The following is a 19,476-nucleotide window of genomic DNA, read 5'->3' as shown; positions in this document are numbered from 1 at the left end:
TCTACTCAATTAATTACAGAAATCTTTTCAGGTAGTGGCTGAATCAAAGAGAATCAAAGAGACTCATGTTGGCAATGGATTTACTGGGCTGAGGTCTCTGTTCTGATAGAAGTCAGTTATGACATGCCCATTATCTTTAAGTAGTTCTTGAGGGACACAGCCCAAGTGATCAAATATGGAGAGGCAGGTCACCAGAGCAATGTGGGCAAATTCAAACCCCTGGGATCATCTGAAGGCACTTTAGCAGTATGATCAGGTCTCTCTCTTCCCCTGCTCAGCAAGAGAGAGAAATTACAGTGAATGGAATGACCCCGACAATTCTACCCTGCCCCCAGCTTAACACCAGTATGAAGCAAGCCTTTCTGTTCAGTGGTGCTCAAACTGCAGTGCCCGTAAGACTCACCTGGGAAGTTTGTTCAAAAGGAAATTTCTCATTAAAATTCTCATTTCATAAAAATGAAATATCTCATTAGTGATGGAGAACAGCCTAGAAATCTGCATTTTTTAGAAATGCAGATTTTACAAAATTACAAAAGTAGAGTGAAGTCACTCTGCTGCAGATGGTCCCTAAATGACACTTTATGAAACCCTGATTTCGACTATAAAACCTGACCCTCCTTCGTTTTGCCCCCCTTTTGCCTCCTTCTGTACCACTGGTCTACTTGGCACAAAACACAGAAAGCAAGATCTTAAACTCACTGAGGTTGTAGACCTGGTCTTGTTTCCCTTTGTATCCCCTCAGGGTACACAGCACAGTGGTGCTAAACAAACACTTATTGAAACTGAATGAGACAGATGTTAAACCACAACTGAAGAGTTACTGCTGTCTTTAAATGCCTATTAATAACCCACTGCTAATACCACTGATGAAAGAGACATTAATTACCCGGTCTAGGAAAAAGGTTTGAGATTAAAGTCTCAATTCCCTAGACCTCACTGTCAATTCATCACGAAACACCCATGAAAGCAGGGCCATTGTAGTCTGCCTCCTTTACTTAGATAGCCAGAGACTGCACTGACTCCAAACAAACACTTGATGAAACGTTTAAAACACCACAGCTCTCTCCTATACGCAAGAGCCTACTTCCTGGCAACAGGGGGTCACAATCCTCAGAAGGAAATTACACAAACTGCTCATGTTTAGAAGCAAGACCATAAAATGTGTCTTCAAATGTTTAATGCGTGGACACAGATAACTGGGTGCAAGTTTAGCAACAGACCTGATACTCAATATTCTGTAGCATTTGAGAACTATTTGTAGAATGGATGCTACATGAATAGATCCTAAATAAAAATAATTGGCCAAGAAAATGATATCCCATAAAGCAAACAAGTACATGATGAGAGAAAACACTTACCTATCTAAATAATTAACAATATTGGGGTTCTTATTTTCCCTCATGACCAGAATTTCGTTAATAATTAATTCCTTTTTGGGTTGCTGCTGAAGGTTCATCTGCTTTATGGCCACCTGAATAGTGATTAAAATGCAAGAATGAATTAGCATCATCTGACTAAACACAAACATCCGTATTTTTTGGAAACAGTGTCAGGCATACAGATTCTTTATTTTACTAAGCTCTCCCTCGATGCCACAAACCCATGCTTCTTTCCTTTGGTCAATCATGAATTCGTCATTCACTTCAGACACTTTGGACACCAGTGAGGTAAACATATGTCAACTCAGCGCTACCCATTTTTTCAGGCACAGATGCCATCGAAGAGGAATTCTGATCAATATGAATAAAGGAAAGTAGAAGTCAGAATTGAATGTTAACACTTACCTCCTGTCCTGTGGCGATGTCTAGCGCTGTATAAACAGTACCTGATGCCCTGTGAAGGTGAAAATGATCAAATGAATAAGTAATCAAAGTGTTATCAATATATTTTATTTGGAATTACATGTAATCATTTTCAGGAGAGGGAAATCAGAAAACTCAAGATTAAGGATGAAGTACAAAAGGAACAACCACTCTGTATAGTAATTGCTCCCCAAAGTATCATGATGTATCTCTTTTGGTGGGCCAGGAGCTCCAATCAGATTTTCTGTGTGCCACGGAACTAGGCAGTCATAGATTGAGCAAAATGGCCTTGTTCCTTTCAGGAAACTCCTGGAATATTTTGAACACTCCTTGGACGTTGCACAACCAACCCTGCAGTCCTTGATTAAATACCTTAGGAAAGATTATATCATCCTTTGTTCAGGCAACTGTAAATTAATCTTTGTTTTTAACATATGGACAGAGTGGCTTTTTTCATATATTTCTAATTCTTAAGAATATCTTTGTCTAACAAATTAATCACTCCCAGTACAGGTACTTACTGCACTTACCTGCACTGTAGCTATACAAAGCAATAACAATGTGGCTTTATTGTTGAGCCATCTTTTTCTTTTTGTTAAATTTCGCAACAGCTTCTATGCTTAGGTTTCACTCCAGCCCACTACTGTCTTAAAATCTATCATTCCTTAAGTCTTAGTAGTACTCATGCTTCTATTCTAACTTCAATTAAGGGGTTCCCTTGCTTTGAAAATAGAAATTGTCTAGTAAAGCTGAATTCACAGTAACTTCCTGTGAAACACACGTGCATTCTGAACCACCTCCCTACCCCATCCCCATGAAAAAGGAAAAGCCTAGTCAATTGCATTGAAACATTTGTGGTGAATAAAGGAATTAGGATAGAGATCAGTTCTATGATTCAGCAGGCATTGTAATGCTGCTACAGTTAAGATCTAAACTTTCTGGTAATTGCTATTTCTCCTTTGCTTTCTATTTTTCTCCCTTGCTGTTTTGCTTTCTGAGTCCAGGAAGTCTTTCCTTATGTCACCCATTTCCTTGTTATTCTTCTCCCTTCTCCCTGGATCGGCCAAACTACTTCTCACAGGCCTAGGAAGTTTACATTACCTGCTCCTAGGGAATAAAATGGGTGGCGTAGTAGAAGGAATATTTGACGGCTAACAGAGATCTGAGTTCTAACGTTTGCCCTAATATCAACAAGCTATATGATCCTGAGGTAGTCACTTCCCCTTTCTGGGTTTCAGTCCCCTCACTTGGAATATAGTGATCACAGTAACAGTAAACGTGTGCTGAGCGTGTTGTGCGTGTCAGGTACTACACTAAGAACTTAATCTTAGGCAATCCTTACCATGTTTCTGTAAGGCAAGTGCTTTTACAACCCCATGTTACACGTGAGGAACCTGAGGCTCAAAGAGGTTAAGTAATCTGCCCAAGGTTATATAGTTTAAAATCCAAGTCCATCTGACTCTCTGGCCTATAAAATACAGGAAAGGGGCTACCTCATTTGTAAGGTTCTTTTATTCCACGGTCTAGAAGCTAAGAACTCTACTGTCCTCCTCACTCGGTGTGGGTATTTAAATATCTATTGGAATGAGAGTGAAAAATCACACTTACTTAACAGATGCTACCTAAATTTGGTAATTTCAGACATTCCTTAGGATTGAGGCTTATATTAAACAAATCAGTCTCAATTTTATGTTCGAGATTCTGGGTTCAGAGCACATATTTGGTGCTCAAGAAATATTTGTTCAACGAACAAACTAATAAAAGTCTTTGCAAGCAAACATGTAATTGAAGTAAAACCGTTCCTTTCTGGGAAGGAAACATTTCTTCTACTTAAATCTACAGATAAGCTATCAGACATTCCTGATTTCAGGGGCCAGTTTGTGATTTGTCCTTCTGAATTCAGAATTGCCTGGGTTCAAAGGAATAGATCACCTCAACCTGGTGTGTATTTCAGCTTCATAAGCCCTGAGCAACTACTTAAATCTATTTGCAGAACGATTCAAAAATGGCTTTACTTGGTTTATTCCTATATCTGTAGCCAACTTGCACAATTCCTTCAGAGGCAAAAAAGTTGATGGCATCTGCAAAATGAGCACCTATCTCATTGGGCTACAGAGAATCGAATGGCACAATTTATATAAGCATTTAGCCTTGTGCCCAGATCAGAGCTGATACTTAATAGGGTAACAGCTATTTAAAAAATTTTTAAATTTTATGTTGAAGTACAGTTGATTTACAATGTTCTGTGAGTTTCAGGCGTACAGCAAAGTGATTCAGTTATACATATACATGTATCTATTCTTTTTCAGATTCTTTTCCCATATAGGTTATTACAGAATCTTGAGTAGAGTTCCCTGTGCTCTACAGTAGGTCCTTGTTGATTATCTATTTTATATACAGTAGTGTGTATATGTCAATCCCAAACTCCTAAAGGTGGGGGGGAGATGGCAACTGCTATTATTATCATTTGTCGCTGCCACTGCTGTTATTGGTTTCACAGTAAAGGATGACATTTACTGAGTCGTTAGTTGGCCCTTCCCAATCTCCCAGCCAAAACATCCTTGCTAGTGTCTGCCCCTATTTTCAAAAAGGACAAAGGCCAAAGCTGACCTATTTGAACACTTTTTGGAGCTCCTCCGTCCTTTTTCCCCCCGTTAGAAAAGTGGTTTTGCCTTTTTCTTTAAGTATGGAATGTCTTTATCAAATGAAGCCGCACGCAGAAACCCTCAATATAAAATGGGAGCTGTTCAAGTTAAAGCTAGGGAGGGAAGCTCTGAATTCCTGCCCAAGTGGGCTTCCCCTTATTCAACCCCTCTGCCCCCCACCCCCAAGTCCATTTCCACTGGCCTAGGGGCTAAAATTGCGATTGACTTAGAGTACAGGGGGGATTAGTCTTTAGCATCTCCACAGCTTTACCTTTCAAATCCTTGGTTTTTTACTCCCTTAAAGTTGTTAGAGTACTAACCCTGGAATCCCAATAGCCAGGGTTTTATGGCATTCTGTGGTATAGAATTGCCACAAATCCCCACTCCACAGGAGTTTAAAGACCCTGAAACTCTAGAACATAGGTTATTAACTCAAAAACGAGCTTTTCTCCTCACTTCCCCTTCCTCCACCTTATTGCATATACGCCCTTGTTGGGTGGGAACCATTTCCCCCTTCCCCCCAACTCTTGTTCCCAGTCTTACAATGGTGATGTCCTCCCCTAGCCCACTTCGCACCGCCTATCCCCACACCAAACATGTTGTTAGGCATTTGGAATTCACTGCTCTGACCAATACGTTATTGATTGGCCCGACTTCCAGCCTACGTAGAATCCTCAACACAAATGCACAAACTCAGGTACGAATCTGCAGAGTAGAACTTAGTGTCAGCACTCCTAGCACTTCTCTGCACCCCAGTTCTGATGCCTGTCCATATCTCAGCAATTTAAGATTCAACTGGTATAAATGTGAATCTCTCTCATTTTCTTATTCACCTACTAAAGCACTTTTTGGCCGCCGAGGGGTTAAGGAAGTAGGCTTCATCCCCATCTACTCAAACCTCCCTGGGTTCAAATCCTCCACCCAATTCCTAGTTGTGTGATCCCGGGCAAATAATTTAACCTCTCTGTGGCTCAAGATTAAAGGAGGATTAAGTGTGTACAGTGTTTAAAACCAGTTCTGGCATATACTAATTGCCTAACAATAATAATACTTATCATTATTATTAGGTTAATTGCTAACTAATATATTCATTAAGTTCCCAAATTGCAATCTGTGGATCACTATAAATCTTTTTAAGTATCTGGGAGTTTCCAAGGTATCTTGGTGTTTCAAATTCATAACAGAAATTTGATATTTACCTAAGATGAAGCTAATGAAAATATCACATATATTTCCTTTTAGCTGGAATTATATCAACTTGTGATTACAATACGTATCTCATGCTGGTCAAATTCTCTAATATGTTTTTTGTTTTTGTTTTTGTGCTTAATAAAGTATGGGAAGTGAACTATAATAAAATATAGTTTAATAGTTATTATTATTCACAATGTGGAGTTCACAAAGACAAATAATTGTGTACTCCCAAAGAAACAGTCTTTGAGCCAACAAGATGCCACAGTAATTCCCAAAAGACAAGTTTTGCTACAGCTGGGGTATGTTGAAGGATCTCAGTGGGTATCTTTATAAAACCTGTCAGTCACTTTGATAGAAAAAAGTCAGTATCATGCAGCGCTTTAGGCAGTAAGGATGGCAGAAATCAAACAAAGATGGCAGTTAAAACGAATTCTCTGGTGTATTGGGGATGGCGTGCTAAAATGGTCAAGACTGTCAATTTGATTTTTATGCCATTTAATTACATCGATCCCTTTTATCCTTCACCGCGGGCTGCTCATTGCGGTGGCTTCTCTCATTGCAGAGCATGGGCTCTAGGCGCTCGGGCTTCAGCAGTTGTGGCACGTGGGCTCAGTAGTTGTGGTGCACGGGCCTAGTTGCTCTGCGGCATGTGGGATCTTCCTGGACCAGGGCTCGAACCCGTGTCCCCTGCATTGGCAGGTGGATGCTTAACCACTGCGCCACCAGGGAAGTCCTTCATTGTAGTTATACTGAAGCCAAATTACTATAGGGAGAACATTTGTTTATGATGGGGACTTTGCTTATTCCAAACCTCAGTCCTTCAGATGGTATAAAGAAATCATGCCTTATCAGGACTCAAGGGAATATAGAGATCATCCAGTTTAATCTCCTCACTACAGATGAAAAATCTGAAGCACAGAGAGTTCGGGGGTATGCCCAAGAGGACACAGCTAGTAAGTAACAAAAACCTCCTAACTTTGAGCAAGAGATCTTTTGGTGAACCTAGGAATTCAAGTATTCAATTCAATTCAACCGTAGTTCAGTGAACTATGTATGATTCAAGAATATTAAGCCAACAGATTGCTCAACCGTTGGGCCTCATCTACAGTGTGATGTGTACTGCTGGGTTCTTGGCATCACATTAGATGCTTTATCAACAGTTTCTCCCTGACCTGGCCAAGCACTTAATATTCAAATGGAAACACTGGCATCTAGCCTAAAGGGTCCAGAAAGAAACAAAACAATTCACTATTTCTCCCTTTTCCTCCCAAGACAAGTCAGTTTAATTATCAGTAATCTTCATCAGGTTTTGATGTTTCCTGCTCAGAGCCAATGTCAAGCCATGATCATGAGTAGTTGCCAAAGCAGCAACATGGTAGGACTTATAATTTAGATAAATCACTCTGATTTCAGCATAGAAATATTGATAGAGTAGAGGAGGGAAAGAAGGGCAGGCCAGTGGGGCTAGGAAGAAGCTCATGGTCTGGGAGAAAAAGGAAAGGGCAACAGGACTAGAGGGCTCAACGGGGTCCGAGGAGAGCCTCATGGGAATAAGAGTGAGAGAGCCAGAAGGATAGGGCATTATTCAAGTTTAAGGTTTCCTAAGTATAAATCTGGTGCTAATGAGATCACAGTCAGGGATTTAATCCACATTTAGGTTGGTTATTTTTTACATCTACTTTGACTTCTACTGCTGCTGCTGCTAGAAAAGGTTGTATCATTTATTGAGCCTTACTTTCTGCCTTCTCTATGTAAATGCCATGAGCTCACTTAATGCTCACCCTATACAACCCTGTGAGGTCAATTCTATTATCTTCCTTTTACAGATGGGGAAAGTGGAACTGGGAAATGGTAAGTAGCTTGCCCAAGGTTACACAGTTAGAGTCAGCAGCTGAGCTCAAAAATCCATTGGTTTAATGTAAAATAGAGAGCTAGTGGGAAGCAGCTGCATAGCAAAGGGAGATCAACTCCGTGCTTTGTGACCACCTAGAGGGGTGGGATAGGGAGGGTGGGAGGGAGGGGGACGCAAGAGGGAGGGGATATGGGGATATATGTATACGTATAGCTGATTCACTTTGTTATACAGCAGAAACTAACACACCAGTGTAAAGCAATTATACTCCAATAAAGATGTTAAAAAAATATACTAGTACAATTAGAAAATACAGGAGAACTTTTAAGTAATAAAATTAATAAATTTTTTAAAACCCAATATACTGTAAAAAAAAAAAAAGCATTGGTTCGACTCCACAGCCCATACTCTTTTTTTTCATCTGCAGCTTTCATTTTTTAATTTATTTTTGTATTTAAAACATTTTTTTAATTAAAAATGTTTTTTAAACATCTTTATTGGAGTATAATTGCTTTACAATGGTGTGTTAGTTTCTGCTTTATAACAAAGTAAATCAGTTATACATATACATATGTTCCCATATCTCTTCCCTCTTGCGTCTCCCTCCCTCCCACCCTCCCTATCCCACCCCTCTAGCTGGTCACAAACCACGGAGCTGATCTCCCTGTGCTATGCGGCTGCTTCCCACTAGCTATCTATTTTACGTCTGGTAGTGTATATATGTCCACGCCACTCTCTCACTTTGTCACAGCTTACCCTTCCCCCTCCCCATATCCTCAAGTCCATTCTCTAGTAGATCTGTGTCTTTATTCCCATCTTGCCCCTAGGTTCTTCATGACCATTTTTTTCCCCCTTAGATTCTACATAAATGTGTTAGCATATGGTATTTGTATTTTTCTTTCTGACTTACTTCACTCTGTGTGACAGTCTCTAGGTCCATCCACCTCACTACAAATAACTCAATTTCGTTTCTTTTTATGGCTGAGTAATATTCCATTGTATATATGTGCCACATCTTCTTTATCCACTCATCTGTCGATGGACACTTAGGTTGCTTCCATGTCCTGGCTATTGTAAATAGAGCTGCAGTGAACATATTGGTACATGACTCTTTTTGAATTATGGTTTGCTCAGGGTATATGCCCAGTAGTGGGATTGCTGGGTCGTATGGTAGTTCTATTTGTAGTTTTTTAAGGAACCTCCATGCTGTTCTCCATAGTGGCTGTATCAATTTACATTCCCACCAACAGTGCAAGAGTGTTTCCTTTTCTCCACACCTTCTCCAGCATTTATTGTTTCTAGATTTTTTGATGATGGCCATTCTGACCGGTGTGAGATGATATCTCATTGTAGTTTTGATTTGCATTTCTCTAATGATTAATGATGTTGAGCAATCTTTCATGTGTTTGTTGGCAGTCTGTGTATCTTCTTTGGAGAAGTGTCTATTTAGGTATTCTGCCCATTTTTGGATTGGGTTGTTTGTTTTTTTGTTATTGAGCTGCATGAGCTGCTTGTAAATTTTGGAGATTAATCCTTTGTCAGTTGCTTCATTTGCAAATATTTTCTCCCATTCTGAGGGTTGTATTTTGGTCTTCTTATGGTTTCCTTTGCTGTGCAAAAGCTTTTAAGTTTCATTAGGTCCCGTTTGTTTATTTTTGTTTTTATTTCCATTTCTCTAGGAGGTGGGTCAGAAAGGATCTTGCTGTGATTTATGTCATAGAGTGTCCTGCCTATGTTTTCCTCTAAGAGTTTGATAGTTTCTGGCCTTACATTTAGGTCTTTAATCCATTTTGAGCTTATTTTTGTGTATGGTGTTAGGGAGTTTCTAATCTCATACTTTTACATGTAGCTGTCCAGTTTTCCCAGCACCACTTATTGAAGAGGCTATATTTTCTCCACTGTATATTTTTGAGCCCATGCTCTTAACCACCATTTCATGTTCTGTTATAGATCTTTAGCATTTTTACAGCAATGCTAAGTGCTAAGTGCAACTGTGGTACTTCCCAAAGCCCACGTTTGTATCTACTATGCTAAGCCACCTCCCTAAAATATTTCTCTTGCCTCTAATTTTCTATTCGCTTAGTCCATGTGCCCCCTTGTGAACCATTTAGTTTGTCCCTGGGCACGATCAGTCTGATTCCTTTGGCATAACCATACAAGATGGTTCTTCCGTTTTCTGAATCAATTAAGATTGGTCACGTGGCCAAGAGTGAAGTGGACCCAGAATCAGTGCTCAGGACTGGACTTTATCATCTGCCGAGTATTTAAGATACAATTACTCCTTGTAGGCCCCTATGTAGAAACTGTCTCACTGTATTAATTCACCTGATATAAAAATATACAGATATATTTTTCAATGCTACCATACATTTACTTGTTTTGTTGAGACATGTCCTGTAGGGCTCCGGAATGGTGAGGAACAGCGTTAGTACTACTTGCAATAACTCTGCCAGAAAGGGAAAGATTCAGAGTGCTTTCTATAATTTGCCACTCAACTAAAAACTATCGGGCTTCCCTGGTGGCGCAGTGGTTGACGGTCCGCCTGCCGATGCAGGGGACGAGGGTTCGTGCCCCGGTCCGGGAAGATCCCACATGGCGTGGAGCGGCTGGGCCCGTGAGCCATGGCCGCTGAGCCTGCGCCTCCGGAGCCTGTGCTCCGCAACGGGAGAGGCCACAACAGTGAGAGGTCCATGTGACGCAAAAACCAAAACAAAACAAAACAAAAACAAACCAAAAAAAACTATCACTAAATTAAAAACAATAAAATTGCACAAAAAAAATCATGTTATCTAAGTCCCTTTCTAAGTACGCAGAATGTAGCGAGGGCCAGGGGGTACAGTTTTTAATTACTAGGATTATAAATAGTAACGGAATTTTTTGTTCTTTAGCTAGGGCATGACCTTTCCCAGAGTATTCATGATCATCTAATTTTAAATAGAGCTGTAACACATTATGGGTGTGGTGCCAGGGAGCTCAGTGGATTATAGTCCAGTGATAATGAGGCCACATTTACAGGCCTTAATCCCTGGAAAGGCCAGCTAACTCTCAACTACTCAGTCCGACATTAAGTCTAAGCAGCTGTTTCCCAGTGTGTGCCACTGGTTTCAAGAGGGCCTAGACAGGAAAGGGGGGCGGGTGGCTTAATACAAGCTCATTACTATGGCTGGAAAAAACAACTTGAAGTGCAAACTCTGCTAATGGTGGTTGATTGAGTGGCATCATCTTTCTTTACAAGGGACAGCACACAACACTGGGCATTTAAGAGCATTAAGTAGAACAAAGAGCATCTTCCATTGCTCCATAAACATTGTTCTTCACAAATGCTAATGTATTTCCAATCCCCTTCATCACAAAGCCTATTATGAAGCTCAGACTACATCTATTTAGTGCCTCATAGCTGTGTTCTACCTTGTACGGCCCAAAATAGATCTGATGAGGAAGCAAATACTTTTGGGGTGGGTGGTCTCACCCAAAGAATCGCTTCGGTAAGCACTCTAGACACCACTTCTGCTCTTGCCCACAGTTTCTTGAGCAAAGAAAAACAAGTCAGAGCACTTTATTCTCAGCACTTATCCCTGAGTTCTATGCTGTACACTACTTTGTCAGATTTGCAAAACAAGCTGTTATTCATCAAGTCCTTTAAGAAACAAGTTTCAAAAATATTCGTCTTCCATATGGGAACGTCATGTTAGAGTTAGTTAAGAAAAAGAGGGCTCCTCACTGAGTAGCAGAGATAAGTCTGAAAAATATCTAACATGATATATTTACTTTCTCAAGCATTAAAACTAAAATTAATTTAGAGGGATGGGGATTGGGGGCTTCCAAAAAATGTTTGTTTGCCATTACTGATGAGTTGGTCATATCATCATTCTACATAATGATACGATTGGCAAAGACCCAAATGTTAGATAAAAATTCCTTTGGTCGGATACATATCTTTATGCATAGGAGGAAAATGATTTCAAGAAATGCTCCCACTGTCAGTTGCTGACAAATGTAGCTGCTTGGCTGATCTAATCTATACGAAGAGATACCACATGCAACAAAAGATACCTTGGCGTAATACAAACATGGGCTATATCGACGAATGGATTCTTCAGGATAGCCTTTTGTTTCGACACATAATTTCTTGTTAGAATTCCTTTCTTAAACACCTTCCCCTTTGAAGATCAGTGTGGGGACAGTTTTTATTATGGTACTAAAATCCCACATATTTGAACACGGTTGTGTTGGCGAGAGTGTGGACAAACAGGCACCCTCAAACATTGCTGGTGGGAGTGTTAAATGGAACAACCTCTATGGAGGGCAACTTGGAAATGAAAAATGCACATATCCTTTAATGTAACAATTCCACTTTTAGGAATTTATCCTAATGATAAATTCGCATATGTATGAAATGGCTTGTCAGGATCTTCACTGAAGCCTTGTTTATAGCAGCAAAATATCGGAAACAAACTAAATGTCTACCGATGGGGGCCTAATTAAATAAAGTATGGTACATCCAAACAACGAAACACTGTGCCTCTGTTAAAAAGAATGAGGTATGAACATGGAACCATCTCTAAGACATAGGCACATAATAGAAAAGGAGATATATAATGTTTTAACATTTGTGTTAAAAATACATGCATCGTGTGTGCGTGCGTGCGTGCACACACACACACACACACACACACACAAGGAGGAATGTACCATGTATACCCAAATACAAGGTAAGGGGCTCTCCCCCAATTTTTTCCTCAGGAGAAAAAGGGAATTGCCTTGTATTCAAATCCTTGTAAAATCGCTCATGTAATGTAGTAATTCTCCATATCCATTTATTTTTATCCATAAAGTATGGTTTAGGAGAGATGATGTAAATAAAGGTATGATCTCATAACTGCAGGTGTTAGATATCATAAACAAGCTTTTTAAAGGTCACTTTCAAATTAATGCACTGAAAAGGGCTCCCAGTAGCCAAAGATGGGACAGTTTGACCATCAAAAACAATAATAAATGAGATTAACTGAAACAAATTGAAAACATAAAAAATGCATGAGTTTATAAAGATTTTTTTTAAATAAAAGATAATGCCTTCTTCTCCCACTTAAAAAAAATCAAAACACCTTTCATTGGACACTTTTGGAAGTAGCTTGGGTACCAACATCTTACACTGAATACGGGCAATTTAAAAATTAAGCATTTATCTTGATTTCCCTGTATGAACTATATTTCAGGGTAATCAAAGACTCCCTAAAATACAAAAGTATTTTAACTGATAAGTGTAGAAGGAATGATAGAATTGGAAAATTGCCATTCTGTTAACCCCTCATGAAATAATTGATCTGGGCAATAATCATCAATAGATGAAATCATTAGATGAAAGGCTGATGGCAACTTTGCAGTGGAGGGGACAATCACCCACTGAATCTTCTGATCAATCTACTCATCACTAAAATATGGGACAATTAGACACTGTACCTCCTGACACAATATAATATGAAACATATAGCACCACCACCTATGAAGAAACCTTGCCAAAAATTGAACCTCAGCCTAGTTAAGCTTCTAGATCTAACTGCCATTTATAGGAAATACAGGAAATATGGGAGCAAGATAAATGGCATCAAATGAAACTAATAGACAAATCCAGGAAGTGTATATTCTACAAGATGCTGATGAGTTTCTTCAGTACGTCAGTGGTAGTGGTAAAAGAAGGCCGATGCTTTAGAGCACAGAGACTTAAGAGACACAGCCAAATGTGATATGTGAATCTTTTTTGGATGCTGATTTGAACAAATCAACTATACAAACTGCATTTTTGAGACAACTGGACAACTCTGATTATCGACTGGGTGTTAGAGGTTAAATTTTTATATATATGCGTTATATTTTTATTTATTTAATTAATTTATTTTTACATCTTTATTGGAGTATAATTGCTTTACAATGGTGTGTTAGTTTCTGCTTTCTAACAAAGTGAATCAGTTATACATATACATATGTTCCCATATCTCTTCCCTCTTGCGTTATAACGGCATCGTGATTATATTAAAAACATTGATAAATGTTGAATTTGGGTCATAAGAATATGGGAGGTCCTATACTATTTTCTCTACTCTTGTGTAAGTCTGAACATTTGTAACAGAAACTTTAAAAAGTGATATAGTAGAAAGTTACGTTGTGAAGATTTAAATATACACCTACAGGACAGATTTGGAAAACAATCATCTGAATGTTGTATAAATGGGTAATTGTAACTAGGAATAAAATATCCAGGCACAGAATCATATGTAGATTAAAAAATATTTTATCTCAAAGATCTTAGAGGGAAGTCAGATGATGTACTTAGCTAACTGCTGGGGGACTCAAAAAGGGGCTCTGGGATTACAAAAACAATACAGATGTAGAGGCAGATTTTGAATTATACCGCTCGTGAAATGTGAGAGTAGAAAAATCTCTCCTAACTTATACATGATTTTATACAATGTGTGGTTTTAAATATGTAAATAAGGGTGAATTAACAAGTTAAACATCACAAGTAGACATTCACCATTTATTGACATATCTGAGAGTTTGTGTATTTAGGTGAGTTAAAATACAGTGCACCACCTAATATTTGAGCATACATGGTATGTGTGAGCGCACTTGCACACGTGTGTATGTGTGTGTGTTTGTAGGTCCGTGTATGTGCGCAGAGATTCTATGAAAATATTACATATGAAACCAGAAACATCTTTTTGGAAGTTTCCTTTGTGCAGGATAACTGGGAGGCTGAGGGAAAAGGGTTGGAGGGACACTTACTTTTCACTGTCTACTCCTCTGTCCCTTCTGAATGTTATACCATGTCCAAGTATTATCTACTTAAAAGAATTAAACCCAAACAAACAAACAAATATAACACCCCACAGTATTGCTTGTATCTCTCAATTTGTTCCATAACACAGCCCCAACTGATCTTTCTAGCATTATTTCCTGTTAATTTCCCTGCCAAACTGTACCTTTGACTGTCTATAGAATTGGAATTCTTGATTTAATTCTTCTGGTCTTTTTGATACTCATTCATCCAATACTTGCTGAGTATTTACTCTATGCCAGACATCGTTGCACGCCCTAGGGATATCAAAATGAATGAAACCTACAGTCTGAAGTGAGTTTTCGTTTCGTTTTCTTCAACGGAAACTTCCCATAATCCCAATTTGTTAAATCCCACACCTTCTCAAGTCACTATTCAAACGCACCCTCCTTGAAGAGTTCTTCATCATATCTCCTCCATGGCTATAAATGATCTGTCCCCATAGCTTTTTTTTTTTCTTTGCGGTACACGGGGCCTCTCACCGCTGCGGCTTCTCCCGTCGCGGAGCACAGGCTCCAGACGCGCAGGCTCAGCGGCCATGGCTCACGGGCCCAGCCGCTCCGCGGCATGTACGATCTTCCCGGACCGGGGCACGAATCTGCGTCCCCTACATTGGCAGGCGGACTCTCAACCACTGCGCCACCAGGGAAGCCACCCCATAGCTCTTTATAATTACATTACATTACTTACTGTATTTTGCTCTATATAATAATTGTAACTGTGGGTGTGACTTTTACCCCTAAAAATAACTTACCGTTTATGGAGTCCTCCACTATGTGCCATGTACTGTGCAAAGCACTTTAAATACCTTCTCTCATTCATTTCTCACAACCTTATGAGGTATGTGAATTCTGCTTACAATGACAGAAAACTGGTGCTTAAAGAAACTAAATAACTTGCCCACAGCCTTCTGATTTCAGAATCTGGACTCTGTCTTTCTCTTCAAATTTCCCAAAAATTCTCCCTTTATTCCATCATGGTTTTCAAAGTTTCAAGCAATTTTACATGTCTAGACAAGCTAAGATATAAGTAGTGTAGACATGCCTGTGTGGATCAAAGCTGTAGGACTCAGGACATACACAGAAAAGATGAGTTAGGGCTGGGGTAGCCAGAGAGAGAGATTCATGGGGGAGATGACAGTGAAGATAGTGTGTGGATAAGTATGGGGGGAAAGGTACACGCATTTGGGAGTAGGGCGGACCCGCTTATTTCTCGATACAACTTTCCGTTTCTCCCCGTCAAATGTTCAGAACCTGGTTCTTAACTACTACTCTGCACTACACATAGTAGGCCCTCAACAAAAGTTCGCTGAAGGAAACACGTTATTTGTTGAACTGGATCCAAACCATTTCCTCTGAGCTGCTTCCTCAAAAATATTTGTTTTATTATAATGTTGAAGAGAAAACAAATGAAAACCTCAAAGAGAAAAAGAGTCTGTTGTTCAGTGCATTCTCATTTAAGGAAAGACCTTAAAATGAATTCAAATATATTAATGAGAAATATGTTCGGACAGCTGCCAATGTTCGTGAATTCAGCCCTCTGTTACATAGCTACTGCTTACTCAGGAATTACACAGGTTTGCCAATGATGGCTGTTGACTGAAAATAAATATTTAATTTTGCTGTCTCACCCTACCTCATTTATTAAACAAGTTCTTTCATATAAGTATCCTAAAGAGTGAAGATTCTTTAAGTCTCCACCAGATGTATTTCTGACAAACTCATATTGTCAAGTTAATGATATTTTGGGGGGTACCAGTCCCTTTTTCTTTCTTTCTGTTTTTTTTAAAACTTTACATATATCTGCTCAAAATATTTAGATTTGGTGACCACACACAGAACACTTTTCACAGCAAACCTGATGAAATAATGCCATTTTTAGCTTTCCACTCACAGCTATGGCCTCAAATGATTAGACATGCAATTCTGAATTTGATTTATGGAAAATGGAGCCCAATTCTCTGGCCCCAGGCCTGAATGCTGGGATGGCAGAAACCCATGCTGGAAAAATTTTGTTTTCCAAGTAGATGAGGGTGATTAATGGAGAGGTTCCTCTCAAATCCAGCTCCCAAGAGTAAGCTGCTGTGCTCCAGGGAGCTAAAAATGGAATACTGGGGCTGATTATTCCTAGCTCCAAATGATTACGGACATAGGTTTGAATGTCACCATCAATGAAAAGAAAAAAAAAAACTCTATAAATTGAGAGTAGAGACTAGTTTATCTAACTTGGTCAATAATTCATGGGAAAATCCATTGAGAGCAATTTAAGTAAAAGAAAAATTAATTTAAGTGGGTTCTTTTCTGGTCTAGAAAGAAATACAACAGTATCTTGCTCATCCCTTTAAAAATTAAGAACAGAGAACAAAAATCTACCAAAAATGAAAAAAAATAATTCGTTAATTAAATAAACGATAGAGTTACAGTAGATAAATAGATTTAAGTTACTAGCTTATATCTTAAAAAGCTACATAATTACATCTTGATTTTATGACCATTTTGGTTGGGTGTGTGTGTGAAAATGGGCAGAAGGTGAAGCCAACATGGATGAAAAAGACAGACATGCAGCACACACAAATACCCAAAGGAGAACAAAATCAGATGTGGTGAGGCTGATCTAGTGATTATGAGAAACAGTTAAAGACACACTGCAAAAAACAGAGACAGAAAGAGCAAGATACACATGTATATACTCATGAAAAGACAGAGGACAGAGGAAAGGGAGAGCTAGAAAGACAAACATTTTCATTAGTTCAACAAATATTTATTGAGGCAAAAACAGATCCAGAGAGATGGGGGATGCAGACAGGGGAAGCTCTGTAAATCCCTGAGCTTGGCCAAATGAACTCTGACTGTTGATCGAAACTGTACAAAATTGTTTTGGGGGGATCCACCAAGTACAACAGCACTATGCTAGACAGTAAAGGCGACAAAAGGATAAATCAAAAAGACTCCCCACCCTCTAAGGGTTTATTTAAAAGTTGAAGGGGGTCTATGAGTGAACTCTCTGCTGGTTTCATCATTCTCGAAAAGGATGAACTTGCTGGGAATATCAAAGAGAACCTTCCGCAGCGGCGAGCAGGATTTCTCCTCTGATTTTTCATTTTAGATTATAAAGGCTTTACAAAGGTATGCAGAAATAGAGAACTTTCCTTTTGCACCTTCAGAGGTCAGAGGCATAAATAACAACCAGGAGGGGAAATCTCTTTGGTATGCCAAGTTGTTTGGCAGCCTGATCTTTGTTCTTGGAGGAATCAGTCTTGCTTCATTACCTAGTATCTGGGAGATATTTGAAACCATCTCTTACTTTTTTTTCTTTTCTAAATGTAATGATATTTTTGGCTCAGTTGGGTCTAAGTGAGAATGAGTAATGAAAACAAAATTATAACATTTTCCGCTCCTCAAAAGACAACTCCGAGTATAAAAACACTTTATGAATAAATAAACAGCGCCCATTTAAACCTACAACTAGGGCCGTGTTTGTCCATTAGACGTATGATGTGAACCATATTTTATATTTGGGGGAAACTCTATTTTCAAAAGCTCAAAAGGTGAAATTAATTTTAATAATGTATTTTATTTAACACAAAGTATGTAAAATATTTCAGCATGTAACCAATATAACATTTATTAATATGATATTTTGCATTGTTTATTTCATAGTAACTTTTGGAAATCAGGTGCATGTTTTATACTTGTAGCTTACCCATGGCTACCATATTGGACGGCAAAGATCTGGAATGCTACTTCTCTATGGATTGTGTATCACTTCCTATTGTTAGCTCCATCAAAGATCCAACTAGATTAAACTAAAATCTAAAAGGTAACTTTTGCCTTCCAAGTCACCTTAAGTACAAAATACTGTGTTTTTTTTAACCTGCCTTGTGGTGTTAACCTTTTGGACAAAAAGAAAGTGAGCTGAGGTTTGTACATGGACTTGAGAAGGCACGGCTTCCTGACTTAAGTAAAGCAACCAGTTCACTGGAACTTCTAGCTCACTAGAAGTTAAGGAGGAAAACTCCAGGTGAAATAATGGAGTTATTTGTAGGGCTACAGAAGCCAGCCCTACCCTGCACTTAGGTGAATTGAGTAAGCATGTCACCCAAGGTACCCTATTTAGCCTCTTCAAGCATTCATCACTATAGACTGTAAGTTCCTTGAGGGCCCACACTATCATTAGTGAGCTCTGCTTCTCTCGCGTTTAACACAGTGCCTGGCATATAGCTGGTGTTCAATAAAAGTGTGCGCTGAGCAAATTAATTCAAATAAATACAGTCTCTCATTTGCACTAGACACATTTCAAGTGCTCCACAGCCACAACGTTAGTGGCTATCATATAGGACAGCGCAGATGTAGAACATCTCTATCATCACAGAATGTTCTAGGGGACAGCACTGTCCCAGAGCAATGGGCAGAAATACTATTTGACTTGTTAAGTTTTAGGGGCCCTCTAGAGACCACAAAACCTTTTTTTATGAGCACGGGAGAATACCCGTGACAGCAAATGACAAAGAAAGAAGCGAGAGCACAAACAGGTATATATTTTGCCCTCCTAGAAAGTTTAAATGCAGCAAAATTACAGTTTCCACTGCAAGAAGACACTTGGCCATATATTTCTCCCTTAGTTTCTGCCTCCTTCTTAGGGTCTTCTCACCTTGATTCCCACCAGGCACAGTCCCCAAGAGTGTCCCTCTTACCCTCTAGCCAAAATGTCTAACGAATGTTTTCCCTTATTTCCCGAGATAAGTTGGCAATTTCAAAAGAAACTTTAGTAAAAAAGCTAGGGGGAAAACGAAATAAAATATAAAAAAATCACAAAAACAGTCAAGCTTATATACAGTCTATAATTTTCTGAAGCTAAGAATCCCAGGAAAAGCAGTGAGGTGCTTGAAGAAATCCTACAGTCCCTTATCTGAAAACAGACTCCAGTGGCTGAGGGGCTAGCACAATTTTGCAGGCACATTAGCTGTATCCCTTTCTTCCCAGCCCCTTGTTTCAGTCAGGAGACCTCTGGGGTGCCTGACATACAGTTGTTGGTACACCTAAATATCTTGTCTCATTTCCCATCTAAGGACACCCCTTTAGAACGCTTCGTTTCTCTTTAAACAAAACATTTCCCTGTCTCAAACCCTGTTGCCTACTCAGGCACTCC

The 19,476-nt window shown here is 39.2% G+C and overlaps 1 protein-coding gene across 10 annotated transcripts in view; it reads right to left on the bottom strand.

The window, feature by feature from the left end:
* Nucleotides 1–19,476, bottom strand: part of PAK3 (p21 (RAC1) activated kinase 3) — a 237,386-nt gene that overhangs the window by 27,940 nt on the left and 189,970 nt on the right. For all 10 annotated transcript variants that reach the window (XM_032619848.1, XM_032619845.1, XM_032619843.1 and 7 more), the window contains 2 exons: nt 1,785–1,833; nt 1,359–1,471 (listed from right to left, as the gene is read on the bottom strand). In XM_032619848.1, the coding sequence (XP_032475739.1) occupies nt 1,359–1,471; nt 1,785–1,833 (162 nt within the window). The remainder of the gene's footprint in view (nt 1–1,358; nt 1,472–1,784; nt 1,834–19,476) is intronic.

Source organism: Phocoena sinus, chromosome X, assembly GCF_008692025.1.
Source record: "Phocoena sinus isolate mPhoSin1 chromosome X, mPhoSin1.pri, whole genome shotgun sequence".
Classification (NCBI taxonomy): domain Eukaryota; kingdom Metazoa; phylum Chordata; class Mammalia; order Artiodactyla; family Phocoenidae; genus Phocoena; species Phocoena sinus.
This window is presented reverse-complemented; position numbering and strand designations above follow the sequence as displayed.